Consider the following 23,471-nt stretch of genomic DNA (forward strand, 5'->3'; position numbering starts at 1 on the left):
CAATGTGTGTTAAGATTTCTAAGGCCTAGTCATTATGGAAAAGCTTGCCAAACTTTCTCTGCATGTTGCACATGAAATATAATTTCATAAAAATACCTAAATTAGGTAAGCATTGTGTATTTTTTTTTCCATTTGTATGTATGTCTCCATTTCCCTCTCTCCACTTAAACCTAAATATATTTATCCTATTGAAGGGGTTCAAGACAAGTCTCCCCAAAATATGCTTAGGCATAATGATTATTTTGAGTTTAAAGCAATCAAGACCCAGCAGATTCAGGAAAAGCCCTTTGCCATCCCACAATTGCCTAAAACGATTCAGACAGAGGACCTGCTCCAGGAAAAGAGCTAACACCATAGATAGATAGCTACATTAGGATATGAACTAGATATAGCAAGCAGGGAGGAACTTAGCAAGGCCAGTTTCCAAGTCCTCTCTGTCTCGCGGTTTCTGAGTGGCCCAGCAAACATTTGCATACCAAACATTTACTCATTTTCATTCTTCCTGAGGATTGCATTCTTGTCTTTTGAAGACCCAGACCCTACCTCCTTATCCTTAGTTCAGAATGACATATATACCTCATTCTGCCTGTCTTTAGAATTTCCATGTCTATGTGGATTCCCATATGCTATTAAATTTTATTTTCTCCTGTTAATCTGTCTCATGTTAATTTGAGTCTTAGTCCAGCTAGAAGGACCTTGAAAGGGACAGGAATTCTTGCTTCCTGACATTATATAATTAGACCATACTAAATATTCTTACTTCTATGAGCTCTCTAGGCTTTGAGTCTTATATGAGTCATTTCATTATTCTAAATGCTTTATTGCATTCACAAAACCTGCAAACATTGTAGAATAATAAAGGTTTAATTTCCGAATATTATTAAAATGCTATAATGCTTTAACTTTTACCATAATATTTTCTGCAGCATGTGTGACAATATTTATTGCATCCAAATATTATACATACATACCTTTTTTATTTTTGAAATTTAGAAATTTTATCAGATCTTGACAAACTCCATTAGTAATCATGTTTATTTCTTAAATTTGTTGATACTTGATTATGTTAGCATATTTTCTTATATCAAAAGACTCTTGTCTTCTTGCTGTAAACTCCACTTACACAGTGCTTTTTTCTCCTTAGCTAAATTGCTGGATTCTTTTTTTTTTCTAATTGTTTACTTAGATTTTTACATTAGAATCTACCTGAAAGCTTGTGGTATTTTTCTTGATTTTAAATTTATTAATTACTCATTAACAAAGTATGCCTGGCTCTTTTTTCTTTTCAAACCTGCCTAAAGTTCAGTGAGTCTCCTCAATAGGATAATTTAGTTCTTTATTCAGCTCATTAAGAGATTTCTTTATATATTTGTTCCTTACTATCTCTTAAGCTCTATAATTTTTTTCTTATGGAATTCCAAATTTTTTGTTATTTTTATTGTATCTACTCTCTAAATGGCATATTGTTTGAGGTTTTATTCTTCCACCACAACTCGTGCCACTTTGTATTTTCACTCGGGGCTTTGAGACATTTCTTCTGCTAGATCTTCTATATCTGTAAGTGTGTTCATGATTTGAACATACTATCTTTCAGTTTACTTACAGAAGTATTTAGTCGGGAAATCCTGTTATTTTAACTCCAGAAAGCATTTGTGATTGGGGTTTCACTTGAATTTTCTTAAGGGTTTTTGTTATTTGTTCAAGTAGTTTTCTGTCTCTTGCAGCAACTCTATTTTGCTGGCATGAACTGTGCTTGTACTGACTGGATCTTCCTCTCTCTGGCCATTAGAATCCCTTAGATGATTTGTTATTTTTTCTATTGGCCTTTAGATCTGGTGTTAGGAGTAAACAAATGGGGCGGTCTGGCCAGTTTTTACAACCCTGAGCCAATGGTACACGGGTAGAAGGGCTGCTCGTCCCCTGCTGAGTAGCAGGATGAAGCCTTTGCAGTTCCCAGGTCTCTAGGGAACTTCAAGAGAAGATGTAGTCCAGCTCCTCCCTAGTTTCTAAGATCACACACATAGGACAAACTTTCACCAATGTCAAATTTTCCTCTGGGAATTTCTGCGTGCCAGGTTTTTGCTCAGTACGTGGTGATTCTATTCTAGCCCAGGGAAGAAAGAGTCCTCATCAGTTTTCTCTGTCAAGATCTCCTTCAAGCCTTAAGCTTCTCCTGTTCCCATTAGTGGATCGATTTCAACAGCAAATTGACTTGGAAAAGACAAGTAGGCAAGAGTTTGGAGAAAATGTGTAGAGAGCCCCATGTATTAGTTTGGTAGGGCTGCCATTTAAAAAGTACCACAAATGGGGGTAAAACAACAGAAATGTATTGTTTTACAGATATGGAGGCCAGGAGTCCAAAATCAAGGTGTTAGCTTTGGTTCCTTCTGAGGACCATGAAAGAAGGATCTGTTCCAGGCCCCTCTTCTTAGCTCATAGATGGCCATCTTTTCCCTGTGCCCCTTTCATCTTCTTTCTATGAGTATCTATCTCTGTGTCCAAATTTCCCCTTTTATGAGGATACTAGTCATACTGCCTTAGGACCTCTCCTAATGAATTATTTTAACTTGATCATCTCTATAAAGATTCTATCTCCAAATAATCACATTCTGAGATATAGAAGGTTAGGACTCCAAACATACCTCCATTCAGGGGATATGATTCAACTCACAACCATCATATTTAGATCAACTGTCTATCCGTAATACTTTATTGAATTTATTAATTAAGCTAGATTGGTCTTGACCCCACATACCATAAATGTAGGCAAATTGCAACACCAAATCTGGACATAGCTAGAATCATAAAAGGACTCTAGGCTAGGGGATCATGAAAACCAAGAGAACATTATCATAAGCAACTTTAGAATTTCACATATACATTCTACACATTACCAGCTGAAAATGAATGAGAATTTTTTAAAACACTCAAAGCTGTTATTGCTGCTATGAAAGTTTTTATCTATACACGACCCTATGGGTTATTTATTTGCATTTTCACCTGAGTGAAAGGTAAAGCATAAAATATTTTCCAATACATTTGGGAAAAACAAAGAAAAAGAACTACTTGGTTTAAAAGTAGTCATCATTTAAGTTTAATCACTTTAAGTGCCAAGTGGGAGCCGCCTAGTAAAACAAATCAGTTTGCATTTCATTTAAGCTTAGTGAAAGGTGGAGGGGAGAAAATTGCAGAGAGAAGAAAAGCTTTAGTTTGAAAATTCAAAAGTAAAAGAATTAATAAATCATGTTAAATGCCTTCTTTTGTTAAAAAGGAAAAATAGTTAATAACTACTTAATTAAATAGACTTTAAAAATATTCTAAAATATGCCACTCAAAAGAATTTTTAGAGTTTTATAATTTAAAAGGGGAGAATAGGTAATTTTCTATTGCAATCAAATGCACAATTGGCTCATAACCATGGTATTAATAGGTCTTCTGTATATTTTCATTAGCTCTACATAAATTCTATATTGATCCCACAATCTTGGAACAATTGGTATTATTGATTAAACTTAACTTCTTCAGTCTGTTGGCTTTAACATTTTATCTCATAATATAATTTGCATTCCTTACCTACAAATAAAGTGTAGTATCTTAAATTGCATAAATTGCAACTAATTGCATAAATGACTTATTTCTTTTTTTAAAATTCCTGTTGACGAAATCTTTCCATGTTTGCTTTCTTTTGAGTTGTCAGTCTTTATTCTTCTTGATTTTAAAGAAATACTCTGTCTACCAATGCTTAGACTATTATATTATTATTATATTATTTTTAGGAAATATCCTGCCTACAAATACTTTGATTACTATATTATAACAATATGTTATATTATTATTAAATTTATCAACTATAAAATTCAAAAATATTTGGCTTTGGTGGTTGTCTATATTATGTTTGTTTTACACTGTATTTTTACTCTTACATTTATTTTTTCTTTCTACATTTATGAACATCCAGTTGTTCATTCCAACATGCCAAAGAGGTATCATATATTACTAATTTTCAGCCTTTATTTTATGACCATTTAAGGCTACACCTTTCTAATTAGTCAACAGCTTAGCTGCTTTAATATGCATTTTTATTATCTTCAATTTTTTTTGATTTGCCATATATACTGATAAATATTTATATATTTGTTGCACCAACAAGTTTCTTTTTTTTTAAGATTTATTTATTTATTTTAGAGAGAAAGAGAGAGAGCACAGGGTGGGGACAGAGGGAGAGGGAGAGAGAAAAATCTCAAGTAAATGCCCCACTGAGCACAGAGCCCTACACAGGGCCAATCCCATGACCCTGAAATCATGACCTGAGTGCAAATCAAGTCCGACACTTAACAGACCGAGCCACCCAGGCGTTACAGCACCCCCAACCCTGCCCAACAAGTTTCTTAATGCAGTCGTTTTAACTTGATTAAATTTCAGTCATAAATGCATCCTCTGAAATGATAGCACTTCTTTAAATTAATTGAAATTTATAGCATACATTATTATGTTCAATTTTTACAGATGTTCAACACATGCCTAAAAAGAATGTTTATGACATAATTTGGGGATATAACTTTGAATATTCATTAGATAAAATTTGTTGACTATATGTGTGTATACACACACACACACCCCCCACATAATAAATATAAAATATAATACCAAATATATATATTTTTTCAAAATTCATATCCTGATTTTTTTGTAAGCTTGATCTAACAGCTCTTGAATAGAGTATTAAAATGCCTGTTTTTTGCATTACAAGTTTTAAAACTATATTATTAAATGCATACATATTTAGAAGTTTCATATCTTTCTGGTGAAACTTCTTTCACTATATAAAGACTCTTTTTTGTGTAAATATGCAATTTTCTTCAATTTTGTTTAATATTAGTGTGGCTACACTGGCTTTTATTTATTGGTTAACAGTAACCTGATGTACTTTCCCCTCCTTTTACTTTTATCTTTCCATATATCCTTTAGTTTACTTCTGATTCTTAGAAACTGCATATAGCTGTTCCTCCTTATCTTCATTTTTAAAAATAATCTGTCCTTTCTCTGTCGTGGAGTTTAAGACCTTTTCTTTAACTTTAGTATTAAGTAATTGTATTGACACAAGTTTTCTCATTGACCAAGCTCTACTCAGCCTCCCCTGAACTTTACTCCAACTAGGCCTGACTTTTGGACTTCTGAGTTCATCTCTGTATTGCCCAATTTTAGCAAGAATTCTGCTAATTCCTTTTAATCAGAACCCCACACCCTCAATATCTGATAGCCATTGGTATCTGATCTTGTTCCTCATCCTCCACCATGCCCCAGGTCAGCTGGCTAGTCTATAGCAAGAATCCTGTTAGGTCAGTTTAGCCAGAATCCCCCCTTGCCCCTGTTTCTCTTAGTAGCTTTTTTTTTTTTTTTTAAGATTTTTTTTTTTTTTTTGACACACACAGAGCAAGAGAGCCCAAGCAGGGGGGAGCTGCAAAGGGAGAGGGAGAAGCAGACTCCCTGCTGAGCAGAGAGGGGCTCGATCTCAGGACCCTGAGATCATAACCTGAGCCGAAGGCAGACACTTAACCAACTGAGCCACCCAGGTGCCCCTCCCTTAGTAACTTTTATTGACTGACCTGCACTCTGCTCCTTGACTATAAGTTTCTACCTGCCCAAGCTATACTGGAGTTGAGTCTAATCTCTCTCCCCCACTGCAAAATTCCATCTCAGTAGTGATATATCTATGGTGATAGTCCTCCTATCCCCTTGAATAAAGCCTTTCTCACATGTCAATTTTTATTGAATGCTTTTTTTCTTTAATGGTACTAATTAAGGTAAGTCTAGTTGTGGTTTTCTGTCTACTTGTCCTCCTGGGACACTTTTCACTTATAAAAATGTAAAAACCATGTCTTTAATAATTTTGATAAAAATCTTAGTTAATATTTCTTTGTATTTTACTTATCTCCATTTAATTTATCTTTTTTTTGAGGGAAGGGGGAGAAACACAAATCCAATGTTTGCTGGAAATTATGAATCTTTTCTCCATTTCTTTGAAACTGTTCTGAATACCTCTGACTCTGTTGGCTCGCATTATATAATTTTTTAGATCTATCTTCCAACCCACAAATTCTATTTCAGCATATTTAATCTGCTGCTTCAACCATCCAATGATTTTTAATTTCAGCTTTCATAAGTTTTTTTTGTTTTTTTTTTGTTTGTTTGTTTTCTTAAAGATTTTATTTATTTGACAGAGAGAGACACAGTGAGAGCAGGAACACAAGCAGGGGAAGTGGGAGAGGGAGAAGCAGGCTTCCCGCTGAGCAGGGAGCCCGATGCGGGGCTCGATTCCAGGACCCTGGGATCATGACCTGAGCCGAAGGCAGACGCTTAACGACTGAGCCACCCAGGCGCCCAGCTTTCATAAGTTTTATTCTAGATACTCCCTTAGTTATTTTTCAGATCCATCTGGCCAGCTTATAGTGCTTGTCATATTTTTATTCTTTTCACATAGTAAGCACACTTATTTTATATTCTCTAGTGTATAGTCTTTGCTCAACATCTATAGTCTTTGCTTTTCTAATTCTTTTTTAACCGCTTTGCTGACTCTAATTCAAGGTGGCCTGTCTATTCATTTTATATATATTGACCATATGTTCTTTGGAACTTTTTTCTGTGGGAATTCTGTCAAACTCAGTCTTAAAATATATTCCTCCAGGGAGTATCTATGGTTGTTTCTGCCACATTTCTAGGACATTACAATCACAGCACCAGTTAAATACATATTTGTAACCTGGCATTTATGTGCCCTTAGGTGGTGTGAATTCTGGCTCAAAAACTGTGTGTTAGTTTGTTTTGGCAAATAAATCTTCAGTGAGATTAAGAGCTAAAGCTGAGACAAGTTTCCTTCTCAGAATCCTTTGGAATGTGGATAGCTTCCCCAGTATTTCCCTTATGGTTATTAATTCTTGGGTTTTTGGTTAAAAGACATAACTCTGGGGCACCTGGGTGGCTCAGATGGTTAAGTGTCTGCCTTTGGCTCAGGTCATGATCTCCAGGCCCTGGGATCGAGCCCCACATTGAGCCTCACGTTGGGCTCCCGACTCAGTATGGAGTCTGCTTCTCCCTCTGCCTTTCCCCCTTCCTCATCCTCTGTCTCTCTCTCTCTGTCTCTCTGTCTCTCTCAAATGAATAAATAAAATCTTTTTTTTAAAAGACTTTATTTATTTGAGAGAAAGAGACAGAGAGCAGGAATACAAGCAGGGGGAGTGGGAGAGGGAGAAGCAGGTCTCCCGATGAGCAGGGAGCCCGATGTGGGGCTGGATCCCAGGACCCTGGAATCATGACCTAAGCCAAAGGCAGATGCTTAATGACTGAGCCACTCATGCACTCCAATAAAATCTTTAAAAAAAAAAAAAAAGACATAAGTCTTTTAGCCCTCTGTTTGAGCTGTAGTCGTTGAGTATGTGGTAAAAACTGAAGCTGTAGTCCAAGATGGATCAACTGGTTACTACTGGAATCATTATAGCTTTAGTCCTCCCTTGATTTTTTTGCTCCCTGCTTTTTTGGCTTAGGCAATTTCTGTGCAATCTCAGCTAAGTGTTTCGGCTTTTTAAGCAAATACTTTCCTAGTACTTTAGGTATTTACAAAATGATTTTTTTTTTTTTTTAGGATATCTACTCTGTCAAAAATACCAGAAATAAACTGTTAAGGAAATCTTAACTAAATTTGTAAGAAAGTTGGGAGCAATAATTTTCCTATAAAATACATATAAATTTTCGGGTGCCTGGGTGGCTCAGTTGGTTAAGGGACAGCCTTCGGCTCAGGTCATGATCCCAGAGTCCTGGGATCGAGCCCCGCATCAGGATCCCAGCTCAGCGGGGAGCCTGCTTCTCCCTCTGACCCTTTCCCCTCTCATGCTGTTTCTCTCTCTCTCTCAAATAAATAAATAAATAAAATCTTTAAAATAAAAAAAATTTTAAAAATACATATAAATTTTCATCATTTTCATAAATTAGAAATTAATAGTCAAAATCATAGAATATTTATTAACTGTATAAATCTATGGGTTGTAATTGTTTATATAGGAGTAAATTATTAATTATAGCATATCATTATGTATTCTGATTAATGCTTATGCAGCCTAATTGTTATTTAGTAATATGTTACAATAGGTAAGTTCTTAATGTTCCTGATAAAGCTGTGGAGATTAATATATGCATCACTAATTTATTATCCTACAAAATAATAAAACTGTAATCTTTAGCCTTCAAATCACAAGTGGTTAGCTATTGCCTAATAATTAAAGTTCAGTAGTACTTCACATCCTGTGCCTGACCTTTTTGTTAATGAAGTAAATAATATTATTTTAGAAATAAATCAATATGAATATGTAAAAGAGTGCTAAACTTTTCAGGGTTTTTTTTTTTTTTTTTTCTAGCCTGGAAATTTAACAATAGATGTCAGTATTCATCATTTTCAAATTAAGTCAGATTTTTGAAGAAAATCTTTTATTGAATTTCTCATAAAGTAGTATTGTTACCCATTTTGTAAAATAAGGTATTGATATGTATTCCAATCTGTAGTTCATTGCCACAAGTGATTTAGTGTATGATGACATGTGTTTGATACTGAGAAAGAGAATCATGCTCATAAGTCACCTCAGATCCAAAATGGAAAGGATACCAGTTAAAGTTGTGGTATTTTGTGTTTTATTTGTTTGAGAGCTTTTTTATATTTCAATATGTAAGAGGCCTGTGATGGAAAAATCTACGCAATGAGAAAATCTCCTCAAGAGTATAAATAGGAAATGGGGGATTACTGATTGGTTCATTAATAAGTGTATGAAGGAATCTCCTAACACTACAACCATGTTTACATGTTATTAACCATCCAGAAAATTTAGCAACAATTTTTCACTTTGTACATTGTTTGACCCAGTATCTATGGCCCTCTATGATATGCCTCAAACTTCTTTTTCACTACTTTCCTTCAGTCACTCCTTTTTTTTAATATACTAATAATGCAAATTGTGATATTGGAAAAGCTGCTTAAAATTTTTGAACCTCAGTTTCTTCATCATTAAAACATGGATCAGATTATGTATACCTTAGGGTCTTGAGAGCAGAAATTAAGAAAATAGGCAAAGTATCCAATACAGTTGTTAACTGCACAAATGTTATCACTCAAGTCCTATTCACCCCACTTTTTCTGCTTCTATGTTTTTGAATGTTTTTTGCTTTCCTCTTACAAAGTTTTTTTCACTATAATTTCCACATAAATTCTAAAAATGAACTGTGAATTGGTTTCAAAGCTTTGTTAAATATCCCCTACTTTATGAAAATTTTCTAATGTTCTCATGTTTTTCATTTTAAAATACTTCATTTGAATTCCCATAGCATTTCTCTTTGCATCATTCAATACTTACATTCTCTGAGATACAGTGAATATTCATGTATATCTTACATATTATATAGATTGCAGTTCCTCTGGGAAAAGATTTGTCATTCACATGTGTATCTCAGGAAGCACCTGAGATGTGCATATTATAAACTATATTTGTTGATAAATAAATTGGTTGAAGAAATGATTTGGAGGTACTCTTACAAGTTGTGCCTACTTAGCACCAAATATTCAGGGAAAGAATGAAATATTCAGTAAATTAACTGCTTCAAATATCTCACTATTTAACGTCATCTAGGGAATTATGGCAAATTACCACTACAGTTTTGCAAAAAAAAGATGACAGTCTGAGTGCTAAAATAGTAAAAATTACCATATACTGAATAATATTAATCTTACTTATAAAGAAGGCACTCTCAGAATGAACTGAGGGCACACATATGAACTTGAAGGTTACGTTTAGATGATGAAGGAATATATTTGGCCTGGAAAGAACACCATGATGTAGATATCTTAAATAATTTTGAAAAAAGAATGGGTTCAAAGAGATTAATAAGAATGGACTCTAGAAAAGGGAGGATCAAGAGCAGAGAATGTTTATGCATTCATTCATTCACTCAGCAGATATTTCCTGGTCACCTATGATGTGTCAGACACTGTGTTAGCATAAAGATGCATATAGCCCCTGCTGTTCAAGAGTATTCAAACAAAGGCAAACATCAAATTATAATTTAATCTATGAAGGACATGAATCTTGATTTAAGGGTAAAAGGGACATTTTTGAAAGAAAAAGAAAGAAAGAAAGATCTATATTATGAATTAAAGGCTAGAAAAAGACTAGGCATAAGAAGTCCAAGAGGAAGAATGAGGTAGAAAAATCATGAGATAAGAAACAGCTTATGTTACTGGTGCATAGTGGGAAAAAGGGAGACTAAGAAAAAATGAAGTTGAGGAGCTTGCCGATAGAAAATCATTCAGTGGCCTTGTCATCTGTAAACATTACTATAGATTTTAATCTATTGCAATGGAAAGGCATTAAAGGGTTTTAGGAATAGAAGTGGCATTTTCTGATTTACTAAAATAAACAAACAAAAACCCCTTAATATTCACAAGCGAGGATAAACAAGGGGAATAACAGAGCAAACAGGAGAAATAATTAGGAGGCTGTTGCTGAGATTCATGTGAGAAATTTTGTATCTCGGACAAGAAAATGGAGATAAATTTTTAGATATTTCTACCACTATTCCAAAAAGAGGCACCTGATCAGCTAACATATCATGATTATTGCAGTTTGTTTAGTAGTAGGCAGATCCCTATACAAAAGATAAGTTCACTAGGTTCACATCCTTGGTGACATTAACTACATCTTGAATAAGATTAATTCTCCTCTATCTGATTTGTATTGAACAAGCAACTTTCTGATTGACTCCTAAATTAAGACTTTCTTCAATCAGAGAAAGACAATTATCATATGATCTCACTGATATGTGGAATTTAAGAAGCGAGGCAGAAGATCATAGACGAAGAGAGGAAAAAATGAAACAAGACGAAACCAGAGAGGGAGACAAACCGTAAGAGACTATTAATCATAGGAAACAAACTGAGGGGTGGGGGCTGGAGGGGGGTAGGAGGGATGGGGTGGCTGGGTGATGGACATTGGGGAGGGTATGTGTTGTAATGAGCGCTGGGCATTATACAAGACTGATGAATCAGACTTGTACCCCTGAAACAAATAATATATTATATGTTAATTAATTGAAAAAAAGGAAAAAATTAGAAAGGTAAACATGCCATGATGGATGTGCTGATTAACTCAATTGTGAAAATCCTTTCATAGTGTATACACATATAGCAAATCATTATGTTTTACACTTTAAATATAGTATGATTTTATTTGTCAATTATATCTAAATAAAGGTTAAAAAAAAGAAAAAATAAATCAATACTTTCAACTTTCCCAGAGTGTTAATTCAAAAATATAAATATTCTAATTATTCCAAAAATGATGTAACTTTTTATAACTTTTTAAATTGGCATTTTGACTTATACATAAACTTTTGGTGAGACCCAATACTACTAAATCCGATCAACTCTCAGTAAACTATTTTTAACCACATACTACATTGACTTCAATAAAGTAAATTAGACTTTTATTAAATTGCAAATCATTTTCTCAATATGTATAAAGCATTATATGTTTTAGGTCATAGGTACTAACAACTGAGCATATGAAAAAAGCTTTATCACTAGACTGAAATTGATTTACTTATCTGTAGGTTAGTCAATATGCATAAGGTTTGAGACACTAGTAGACATAATAAAGATAGAGGAGTGGGGGTAGACAAAATGCTGGACACCGAGCCAGTGACACCAAATTCAAGTTTGATATTTTCAACTTGCTGAATATGAGGGTTTGTAACCATCACTTAACCACTTCAGGCTACAATTACTTTCTTTTTGAAAGGAAAGTAATAAATTTGATGAAGATTAATATCCCATTCAGCTCTGAAATCCCATGTCTTATATATAATATAAAATATAATCCATTAGTTCAAGAAATAATAAAGGCAATGAGGAGAAGAGGAGAGATTTGACCAAATCAGAATCCAGCTTAATTTTATGTAAATGGGCTAGTCATCAGCCGTAGAATGGTCTTTTTTCCAAAAACACTTTCATTCACCTACCCATCCAATCAGGACTATTATTCTCAAAAGGATATAATGTATAAGAATATCTGTCACAAGTATGTAGATGCATGAAATTCATTTTGATCTTACAGAAATTAAAAACAAATAACATAAAAATTCATAGACAAGAAGCCCTGGAAAATTAATCATTAAATGTTAGCTTAAGAAACAAGGCATTACAACCCACTCTTTCATTAATTTCTAATTTATTTAATCAAAATTAACCTAGTACCCAATGCATTGTAACAAATTCACAAATCTAATTAAAAAATATGTATATTGCATTTCTAATATGATTATTAATGCATTCAATGATTATTGAGTATATACTATATGTTAGGTTCTATGCTAAATAAATGGCCATTATCCTCACTGCAGTGGAAAAGTCAAACAAATAAATGAGAAAGATCATAACTTTTCATAAAAAATTTGAAGGAAATAATAATGGTGCTATGAAAAACTAGTAATCTGGGGATTCCATATTACAGTTCTTTTACATGACATTTATACCCAAAAACTGATTGACTAGATCTATTAATTTGATAAAGTATAATATTTATATGCTTTCATGTTAATAATGAGATGAAATAGCTAAATTTATCCTACCTTTTAAAAACTGTCATGTAACCTAACTCTCCAGATTAATGTAAACTCAGAATTTTAAATATTGTGCATTAATTTGCTCACTTAAACAAACATCCACTGGTTGTTTCCTTCGGGCCAGAGAATGAATCTCAGAGGTAATTTAACTCAATTCCCTTAATAAATATATTTTTAAAAATATATTAAATAAAGATACTTTTAAAAGTAGATTACTTTTCCAAAGATAGCCAGTTAGGTAGTGGTGAAGCAAGGCAAGGAATCCAAGCCTTCTTGAAATATAGTAAGTTTTGTTTCATTTATTATGTGTGGTTTTTAAAAGAATTATTGCCATTCAAAGAATGACCAGCTAAAAAGCATTTGTTCTTACTGAGCTTTCAAAAGATTCATTGAAAAATTGAGTTGATTAAAATTGTATGAACCTTCTCTGGGTGCCATTTTCATGGGTAGAACCAGTGATATTTCTTATGAGACTTCTGGAAGTTTGTAATTTAAATCAGAAAACTAAGACGCAAAAAGAGACAGATATAGTAATAACACATAAAAGTAAATCCAAAAATTCTTTATTCTCACTAAATGTAAATAACCTTGTCTACTAAAGAATAAAAAGAGATATTTTTTCATTGTGTCCTCATTTAAGAGGGTGAGAAGGTAATAACCTATACTTTTCCAGTTAAATAAAGAATTACAAGATAGTCAATATGTCAATTGCTGCTGGAAGTTAATTAACAAGAAAATGTTTGTGTGAAAGATTAAGAAGACATTCTTGGCATATAGTTTAGTCATTGAGAAAGTTAAGTGATTAAAGTAGGGCTTTCAGAATAAATATCTAAGGAAGTTTTAGGGAGACGCTAAAATTCAAGTAGTGAAAATTTTAATCTTTGTTGATAGTAAATAAAAGCCACTATAAAGATCTAATAGCATAGGTTTTATCTTTTTAAATTTCATTTTGAGATACATGAATAAGCATGCACACAACATACACACACTTTTCCTTTCTAGTCTCTAATCCAAATTCCCATGTAAATGGTTGGGGGTGGGTGGGCTGAGAGAGAGGGAGGGCGAGAGAAGGGAGAGAGATATGAATGATAGAAGATGTACCCTATGACCTAGTTGTCCTCTTCACTTGAACTTACTGTTAAGATATGGAAAATGTGTAAGAAAAAAAAAATGGTGGGTAGCACTGTGTCTCTAGTACCCATCTCTTTAGATTTCCCACCTTCAGCCTTTTAGAACCCTTATTACAACGGAAAGAAACTCAACTTACTCTAGTCAACAATGCTTCCTGGCCAGAAGGAAGCTAGCCATGGTTATGAGAATTCTAGAAGCAGCTGATTCTCCTGTTTCATTGATGCTCATGTACCAATTTTTCTGCTCTTCCCTAGCCCTTTCTAAGGGTCTGGGTTTACTGTTGACTCCTGCATTTCGACATGAGGTCAAAGACTTGGGGTCACATCTGAAAAGACCTTTCGTTCCTAAATTGTGCCTTTTCCCGGAAGGGAACAATAAAGGGTCTCTCCAGCGCTATTCTGCTACCTAATTCACAAAAGCTGCTGGCTCTTCCAATGCTGAGTCCTGAGGCTTTCTTCCCCCAACTCCCTCCAGTCATAGTTAAGGCTCTGCACCAGTTATTCACCGCTTTTTTTAAAGGGTAAAGTGTTAAGCACCGCCTACGGTCGTGAGTGGCCTGCCACTCTGTCCCGCTGTGCGGTCGTGATTGGCAGACAGAACAGTGTCGTCTGGCTCCGCCCCCGCTTCCCTTTGCCGCGCTAGCTGTGACGGGTTTTACTCAAAGGTGGAGAGTGGGATTCGGCGGGCGGCGCTTGGAGCAGGTGCAGAAGCATCCTTGTTCCCGCTGTTGCTGCTATTTTTTCTTCAGTGTCTGAGAGTCAGGCATTCTTTCTTTGCCGCTAGAGCTTCAATGAACTGTTGCCCAGAACCTAGGCACTTCAGACATTTCATCTCACCCCTTATTCCGCGTTCACCGTGTAAGTCACCTGCACATTTGTACCCTGAGAATCTTCCTTCTGCTCAATGCTCAGAGCAGGGGTCGAAAGGGAATTTTAAGTGTTTGAAAGAAAAGGTCTTTACTTACTGCGGGGAGCTGTCTAAGGTGCTGAAGCTTTTCAGGCTTTCGTCTCCTGCAAAACCACACGGAGTTAGATTGCACATTTTCGTTCCTGGTTTTCGTCCCCCATGCCTTGGGTAAGACTAATTTCAGGATCGTGAAAATCTCTCCGTATCATGGCCCACGTGAGACACTTTCGGACATTAGTTTCGGGATTTTACTTCTGGGAAGCTGCACTGTTACTCAGGTGAGTCCCCTTGTATTTACCAATTGAAGAACAAAGCTTGTGCACTAGGTTGCAACCACTTGTTATTGATGAAGTCAAGAATGCAATTCGAAATTGACTTGTTGAAAGTATCCCTTAAATCGCATTGTTTTCTATCTAAAACTGTCCAGCAATTTTAGAGGTCTATTAAGACCTCTAAAAATATGTAATTTTGTTCTATTTTCACTAATTAGAGCTTTTTAGTAACTGGCCTCATATTATTTGCAGCTGAGATTACCCTAGAAAAATTATTTCCCAAACCTAGGTTTTCTTTCTCAAATTGCTTTTAGAGTTTCTTTTTTCTAAGTGAAATATAAATTCTGAGTGTTACTCTCTTTTTGAAAGTTACGAAACATTTAGTAATTAGAAATAATATTTTTAAGTGGCAAAAAATCTAGAACATAAGCATATACTAATCAGAGAAATTCTGAACATTGTTGGTATATCAAGAGGATAAGTTAAATAAATAACACTTAAGGCCTTACAAGTACCATGTCTAAGGAGCTGAGTTCGGGTAACACATGAAGACAAAATCATAAATCATTAGATATGTTCTATGTCAAGAATAATCTTTTTGGAGAAAGTGATATAAGAAACCTACTGAATAATAAAATTGTTCAATGATATGTAATTTTCTTATCATGTCCAGTCATAATTGGTGGGCTTTCCTTTTTATTTATTTTTTTAAATAAAGAGAGGCTAGTCAAAAGATCCGATAATTTAACCCTTATTCTTAATCAAACAATATATAAGCAAGATTATGCTCATATAGACTTTTGAACCACCATGTAAATTTTACTTTACTATTTATAATTACCCTAAGATTTCCATTTTTATGGTCCACAAGCTTTTCAAGAGGATTGAAATCAAATAAATAGAGTAAGTAAGTTCTGTATATTTTTATTTTAAGTATGTAAATATTGTCTTCTGGGTTGTTATGTCAATTTTTCATCTTTGGGCACCTTAGAAAACATAGTGTATGTCATAAAAACTGCCTTACAGAAAGTTATGTCATTTTGACATGCCATAGTAACAGGAACTAATTATGAAGGTTATTATAATTTTGAAATTATTTATTTTCTGAAGTACAGGGTTGAACCACTATAAACTAGGATATTTTCAGTGAAAAATATTTTAATATGACTATAAACTTTTGTAACTACAATTGTTACAAATTTTATCTATAGGGATTAAAACAAAGAGTGTAAAGCTTTTATATTTACAAAAATTTCATGGAAGGGAGCACAAAATTCATGTTATAAGTGAAATGGATCATTTTACTATAATTATTTCTTAGTATCTTAGATGATGATATGCATATTTTTTTCAAAGAAATCAAAGTAACTTAGTTCACAGACACTTAGATTTAGGAAGTTTAATGTCAGTAACTAAACCATTTTGGTCAATAAGGTCAAATTTGTATAATGGTAATTCACCATGATATTTGTTATAATATATTCTTAGATGTATAATCTTCATCAGTACATCCTTTGATTTTTGTCTAGTTTTATTGAAATTCACAAAAATTTTATTTCAAATTGATGATCATAATTATAAAAATATGTCTTCATTAATATTAAATAATTATAATAAAAATGTTTTTTGTGAATAATCCAAAGATGTAATCTCTTGAAAAACACATACCCAATATAGAAGTTTGTATGGTATATATATTCTTTGTGATCAGGTTTTTCTTCTTCTTTGATAAATTAAATAAAATTTTTCTCTTAGACTGGTCTTAGGTGAGAGTAACTCATCACTCTATGAAGAACTTTATGTTTAAAAATTTAAATATATTTATTTTCAGCGATGGCTCTTAAAATAAAATTTCTTATAGTTAAAAAAAAAGTGATGCTCCCTCTACTGGAAATATTTTGTAAAATAAATATCCTTATGAAAACTATTCTTTATTCATTAAATCTATTTCTTATGTATAAAGGGAAAAGGAAACATAAAATAAAAAATAAAGACAAAAAAGTATTTAGTATTAATTTACAAATATATCTTTTTAAGTTAGAAATATTCTTTTAAGGCAACTTGGAGGCAAGAACTACAACTGGAAACCATAGTAATTTTTAATTAAATAATTTATTAGTACAAGCTTCTTCTGACAGGTTTTAAAGATTTTTAAAAACCTTATTGAGATATAAAATACACACAGAAAAGTCCACAAATAATAGGCTCCCATGTAAAGTTTCACAAAGTTAACACACTCATGCGAAGAGACCATGGATCAAGAAGTAGAATTGCCCTCAAAAAACTAAAAAAGAACTATCATATGATTTGGTAGTCCCAATTCTGGTTATTTATCTAAATGAATTAAAGTCAGGATCTCGAAGAGATATTAGTAGTTCTATGTTTATTGCAGAATAGCTAAGGTTCTATGTTTAGTCACAATAACTAAGGTGTGGAAACATCAAATGTCCACTGACAGGTGAATGGGTAAAAATGTGGTATATAACTACAAGGGAATACTATTCAGCATTTAAAAAGAAGGAAATTCTGCAATATGCAACAACATGGATAGATTTTGAGGACATTATCCTTAGTGAAATAAGCCAGGCACATAAAGATAAGTACTCCATGAGAAAAAATAAAAATAAAAAAAGTAGAATTGTCAGTATCACAAATGCACTCCCCCTCCCACTGCCATACCTTTTCCAGGCACCACTTTGCCCAAAGATAATCACTATCCTGACTTATACAACAATGAATATGTTTTTCTGCTTTTGAACTTTATATAAATACTTATTTGAGTCTGCTCTATTTTTATGAGCATTATGTTTATGTGATTTGTCCATGTAAGTACATGTAGCAATGGTTTGCTTATTCTCATTGCTGTATAGTATTCCATTACATGAAGATATTATAATTTATCCTGTGTCCTATGGAGGATATTTGGGTATTCTTTTAGGTTTTGGCTACCGCGGCAATGAATATCCTTGAACATGTCTTTTTGTGAGTACATGTGAATACATGTGAATACATGCATTTAGGGGCAGTATGGATTGGGTCTAAGACTTTTTCTAGGAGAGGAATTTCTGGATCATAGGGTGGGCATGAGTATGTCTAGCTTTATTAGATATTGCAAATTTTCCAAAGTAATACTACCTATTGATATTTCTATCAGCAATGTGTAAGAGTTTCTGTTGTTATTACTAGTACAAAGTTTGTTAAGTGTATATTATTATAAGCATTTCTAGCATTTTCTTAGACTATTATTGCAGGCCCACAGATGATATTTTAATGTTTTTTATCTTGGCATAATTTCTACTTTTTAGTAAATGAGTTTTACTAAGGCAAAAACAGGGGAACAAATATATTTACTTCTGTAATACAATTAAAATTATTCATTACCAGATTACATCAGGTATTTTAAAAATACAATTTTTGAAGGGAAATTATTTTAAAAAAGATAATTCTTTAAAACATGCAAGTGAGACAATTGTGTAAACAGATGAGAAAAATCTGAATTTCCTAGTAGTAAAGTTTTTTAAAAGTTTCACACTTTGCTCAGATATTGCTGTTTTTTTAAACAATCCTTCTAGGCTTTTGGGATCTAGTCCTCATATTAATAAAGAACAAAACACCAGTGTTCAGCCTTCTTTGAAATGCAGATAAGTGATGATTATGAGGAGCTTGCAGAACAAATTCTAAAAACAGGAGAGCTGCCAAAAATACTTCATTTAAATTGATTATTTTCATAAAATACAATTTTATTTTTCATCTTTACAATTTTATACCAACACGGACTTGCTACTTGAATAAATTATGGTACAGTCTGTCAAAAACTAAATGTGTGAATTTCAGACTTCATGATAATCACAAATAAAATGCTTTCTTGGTTTACTCTGAAGCCTAAGAAAAACATTTTGACATAGAATTTCTTGTTTTTGCTTTGGAGCATGGGGAGAAATCCTTTTTAGTGTTGGCTCTATTTTCTTATGTAAGATACTAAAGAAAAATGTACTTCAAAGAATAAACTTTTACCACAAAAATTTCTTATATGCAGGTACAGTAATAAGAGTCTATATAATTTTTAAAAAATTATGCTACACATAATATATGCTCCTTAGGTTTATGTCTATAAATAATCATACATTTTCCCAAGTATAGAAGGATCATGGCCCAGTTCTTTGCTTAGTGCCTCAGGCAATTTGCCCTGTAGGTTCAGAAAACAGCTTGCAAAATATTTCCTATGCTATATATTTTTTCCTCCCTTAACTACAATTAGGTACTGAGGCAAGTCAATTAATGAATATGTATTTAATGTGTAACGTTAAGCAATTCAACCAGATTACCAAATTCTGTGCACAAACTTTTGTGCTAGGTACAATTTGGCTGATTGGGAACTACCACTTTTCCCATCATGGAACTTAAAGCACAGCAGGGAAGAAAATACAAAGGACCAAATAACAAAAGAAAAACACAAACAGCAATGTTTTGGAAATGTGAGGTAGGAAAACTATCTAGAAGGCTTGGTACTTTGGATCTTGTTAAGATGCTTGGAACTTGTTAAGATGCTTGTTCACTGGGCTGAAATGAGACATAAAGGAAATGATAATGGGTATATAGTATGCTTAAAGAGTGGTGATTGTCAAATTCAGTGAAGAAATTCTGATTTATGGTGTATAATCATATTCTACCAGCAACAACTACTGAGCTGGCTGCAATAATAAACCTGCAGAAATATGGAGAAGTAACAACTTCCTTTCACAATAGAGAATGGATAAAATTTAAAAACAAATAATTTAATTATAACTGAAGAGTTGTCATAGGAATGGTCTTTTAACTTGGCTCAAAATATCTCAATAAAATTGCTACTAATAGGGGCGCCTGGGTGGCTCAGATGGTTAAGCATCTGCCTTCGGTTCAGGTCATGATCCCAGGGTCCTGGGATCGAGCCCCACATCGGGCTCCTGGCTCAGCGGGGAGCCTGCTTCTCCCTCTCCCTCTGCCTCTCTCCCTGCTCATGTTCTCTCTCTCTCTCTCTCTCTCTCTCTGTGTGTGTGTGTGTCTCTTTGTCTCAAATGAATAAATAAAATCTTTAAAAAAAATTGCTACTATTAATTAGTAATAGTAAGAACTGTATAAACAATAACGGCTAAACTACAAGAAGAAAAGGATCTCTCTTTGTTTTAGAATCTGAAAACTATGTTTGAGCTTTTCATCAAAATATGGTTTCCTTAAAGAAAGAAAATCAAGTAGAGGATTTTGATTGTTGGAAGAAGAGAAAACACTGAATTTGGTTTAGGGTATTTGAGTTTGAGATGCTAGCTGTAGATCTTGGTAGCCTGCCATCAGCTGGGGATGCAGAGATGATTTTTGAACTGTGGATTTAACAGTCAGAATGTTATGAAGGTGATAATATTATGTGCAAAGAAAAAAGAATAAATATGTATATGCAATAAGGGTAGAACATTATAAAGTAGGGCACAAAGAAGTACACAGAGAGCACTGAGTTAAACTGGAGGTAAAACTGATTATAACTAAGTGACAAAGTCACAGATTTATCATAGTTTTATACAGTTGATCCTAGAGACCTGCTCATATCAACAGTATATATCTTTCTAAAACTTTTCTTTTTTTTTTTTTTAAAGATTTTATTCATTTGAGACACAGATACAGAGAGAGAGCATGAGCAGGGGGAGAGGCAGAGGGAGAGGGAGATGCAGGCTCCCCGCCGAGCAGGGAGCCCGATGCGGGGCTCGATCCCAGGACCCTGGGATCATGACCTGAGCCGAAGGCAGACGCTTAACGACCGAGCCACCCAGGCGCCCCTCTAAAACTTTTCTATAGAATCTTCCAATGGTCTAATTTCAACTAATCTCATAATTTCACAATCACAGATGATACATTATACCCACTTAGTTTTCTCAGGAGACTTTTAGGGAATTATTTTGAGAAAGTATATCTTTTACTTTTCCTTACTTCATGAATGATATATGGTGGATCCTTTTTGATTCTCCCAACAAACATTTCTCTTACTCTTCTGCATATGGTTATCTTCATAGTGGATTAACAGTATTTATTGAAAATAAATTCATGTGTAGGTAAATGTCTATGTGGAAACATAGATTGTTTTGTTTTTCCCCACTAGGAGAAATGGTATAGTTGTAGCTTTGTTTTGCTTGGGGAAGTGGGTCAGGAAAAGAGACATATGCATCATCTTCAGAGAATTGGTTCTGGAGTGAAGGCAGGAATTCTAAGACAGGATCAACTGTTTGGGAACAAACAGAAGGTATGTGAATAGAATGAGCTATTCAGCTGCAGAAGACAAAACTATTCTAACTGCAGGCAACCACATTTTAAGGCATTTTAAGGAAACTAAGTTTGGAATTCTCAGATGTCAGAAAAGTAAACAATGGGGAAAAAAGCAGCTTCATTATAGTGCATTTCTGAAATTCTTTCATAATCTCCATACTAGAGATACTTTTAAGAGGAAGTATTACCAGTACCTCTAGGACAATTTAATGCACAAAAGCAGTAACTTCAGTGGTACAAGTAAGAATAGCATAAAATCTAAAGGTTATTAACATCTTCTAGAAATAGTTTATTGAACAGAATAACTTTCAAGGCAATGATGAAGAATTCTCTATGAGTGCATCAAACATTTGCCATAACCAATTAGAAATTTTTGCTAAATGGGGCACCTGGGTGGCTCAGTCAGTTAAGAGGCTGCCTTCGGTTCAGGTCATGGTCCTAGGGTCCTGGGATCAAGTCCCGCATCAGACTTCCTGCTCAGCGGAGAGCCTCCTTCTTCCTCTCCACCATCTGTGCTCTCTTGCGTTCTCTCTCTCTCTCTCTAATAAATAAATAAAATCTTAAAAAAAGAGAAACTGTTGCTGAACACAGATATTTCTGCTGCTCTTATACAACCATCACCACTGTAGGATGATTGGGGTTACATTAGAGGTAACTGGTCCATCCAATATCTTACCTAAATTCGAGAATCTCTCAAAATTATCTCTAACAGGTGGTCATCCTATGAACTTTCAAATTCTAGCAATAAGGATGCCTTTACCCCAGAAGGAAAATATTTACCAAATGATTTTAATCAATTTTTATCGATTAGTTTTTACTAAAATGCCATTCTATTTTCTCCTGGCTAAAGTAAACTTTTTCCCCCCCTATATGTGCTTCCAAAATATTTGTCTCTGTATTTTCCACTTGTGTTTTATACTTTTTTCTCCACTTAAATGACCCTACTTCTCATGGAAAGTGTGCTTTTATTTGAGGCATGGTTTGAATTGATAACCTTTTCCATGCAGTTGTTCTCTGAATGAAGCTTGTATTCTCCAGTTTCAGAGTGACTGTAGCATTCTACCTGAATTTCTCTATAACTTTTATAAAAATTTATGGAGCGATGATTCCATTCCAGGCAGTGTGTGAAGTCCTGGGGAAACAGAACTTCAACTTTTAACAATATACCACTATGGAGGTTATGTGTGTATTTTAGATTTTCATACAAGTCTTCTCTCTTGCTCTTAATTGTAAGTCCTACAATGATAGGATTGTTTCTGATGTTTATTTTACCTGTATAATACTTAATTCAATGTCATGCCTGCATGAAGTAGATGCTCAATAAACAGCAAGTAAGCAGAGATAACATTTGCCTGTTACATCTGTCTACCTACCCGTGACTTTAGATTTGAATTCTACTTAAATCTGTGTTATTACTTGGAGCAAAAAGGGAGTCTGTGTTCAAGATCTCATAAAAGATATGAGATCAAACAAATCTCAGATATTACTCTGGCAGCATTTAGTGGAAAAGTAATGGATTTGTTTCTCATTATCACCATGAGAAACTAAAATTTGTATTGTATAATGCATCATTTCTCAACTTTTCTTTTTCCATTTTTGCCTTCTAAGGAGCCTTTTAAAGATATTTTCAGACTTTTTTTTTTCTAATTGTCTTCATGGAATTGTAATACCACAGCATTCTGTATATTTGCTCATGTACAGTATATATAATCTGTCTGTATATGGGGTGTGTGTGTGTACCATAATTATATATATATATATATATTATATATATATAATGGCTTTATACATAAAATAATATGATTTTTTATCCCCAATATCAAACTTCCACTCACTCCACTCATCCCTACTGAGAATGCATGGTGTAATTGTTGCTACTTTCTCATGATGCCGCTTAGAGTAGAGTTGTATAGTTTTACTATTTTGAATCATGACCTAGAAATAAAGCAATAGAGGAAGTATTTACTTGTTTGGACTTTATTAGGGTTTTGCAACTTTGTAAAATGAACACATAGTTAATGTCATTTTTCAATTGACACACTGTAAGATAAGTTAATCCTTAAGTCATTAGAGTACTTTAGCAATACCTTTTTCCATAAATACACAGGGCTCCCCAAAACCACTAGGATTTCAGCAATAAATTTAAAATCACTACTGCTCCTACGAACACCATTGTTACATGGCTCTCATAATTTCATACAATTTCATACATCATTT

General features: G+C 33.8%; 1 protein-coding gene across 2 annotated transcripts in view; it reads left to right on the top strand.

The window, feature by feature from the left end:
• The first annotated feature begins 14,853 nt into the window (after positions 1–14,853).
• The window catches only part of GLRA3 (glycine receptor alpha 3), a 183,348-nt gene continuing 174,730 nt past the window's right edge, over positions 14,854–23,471 (top strand). Inside the window, exon 1 of one of the 2 annotated variants that reach the window (XM_021698908.1) lies at positions 14,854–14,972. In XM_021698908.1, coding sequence (XP_021554583.1) covers positions 14,902–14,972 — 71 coding nt within the window. In that variant the 5' untranslated portion in view covers positions 14,854–14,901. The remainder of the gene's footprint in view (positions 14,973–23,471) is intronic. The other variant, XM_021698909.1, reaches the window with a different exon arrangement.

This window comes from Neomonachus schauinslandi, chromosome 2 (assembly GCF_002201575.2).
Source record: "Neomonachus schauinslandi chromosome 2, ASM220157v2, whole genome shotgun sequence".
Lineage (NCBI taxonomy): Eukaryota > Metazoa > Chordata > Mammalia > Carnivora > Phocidae > Neomonachus > Neomonachus schauinslandi.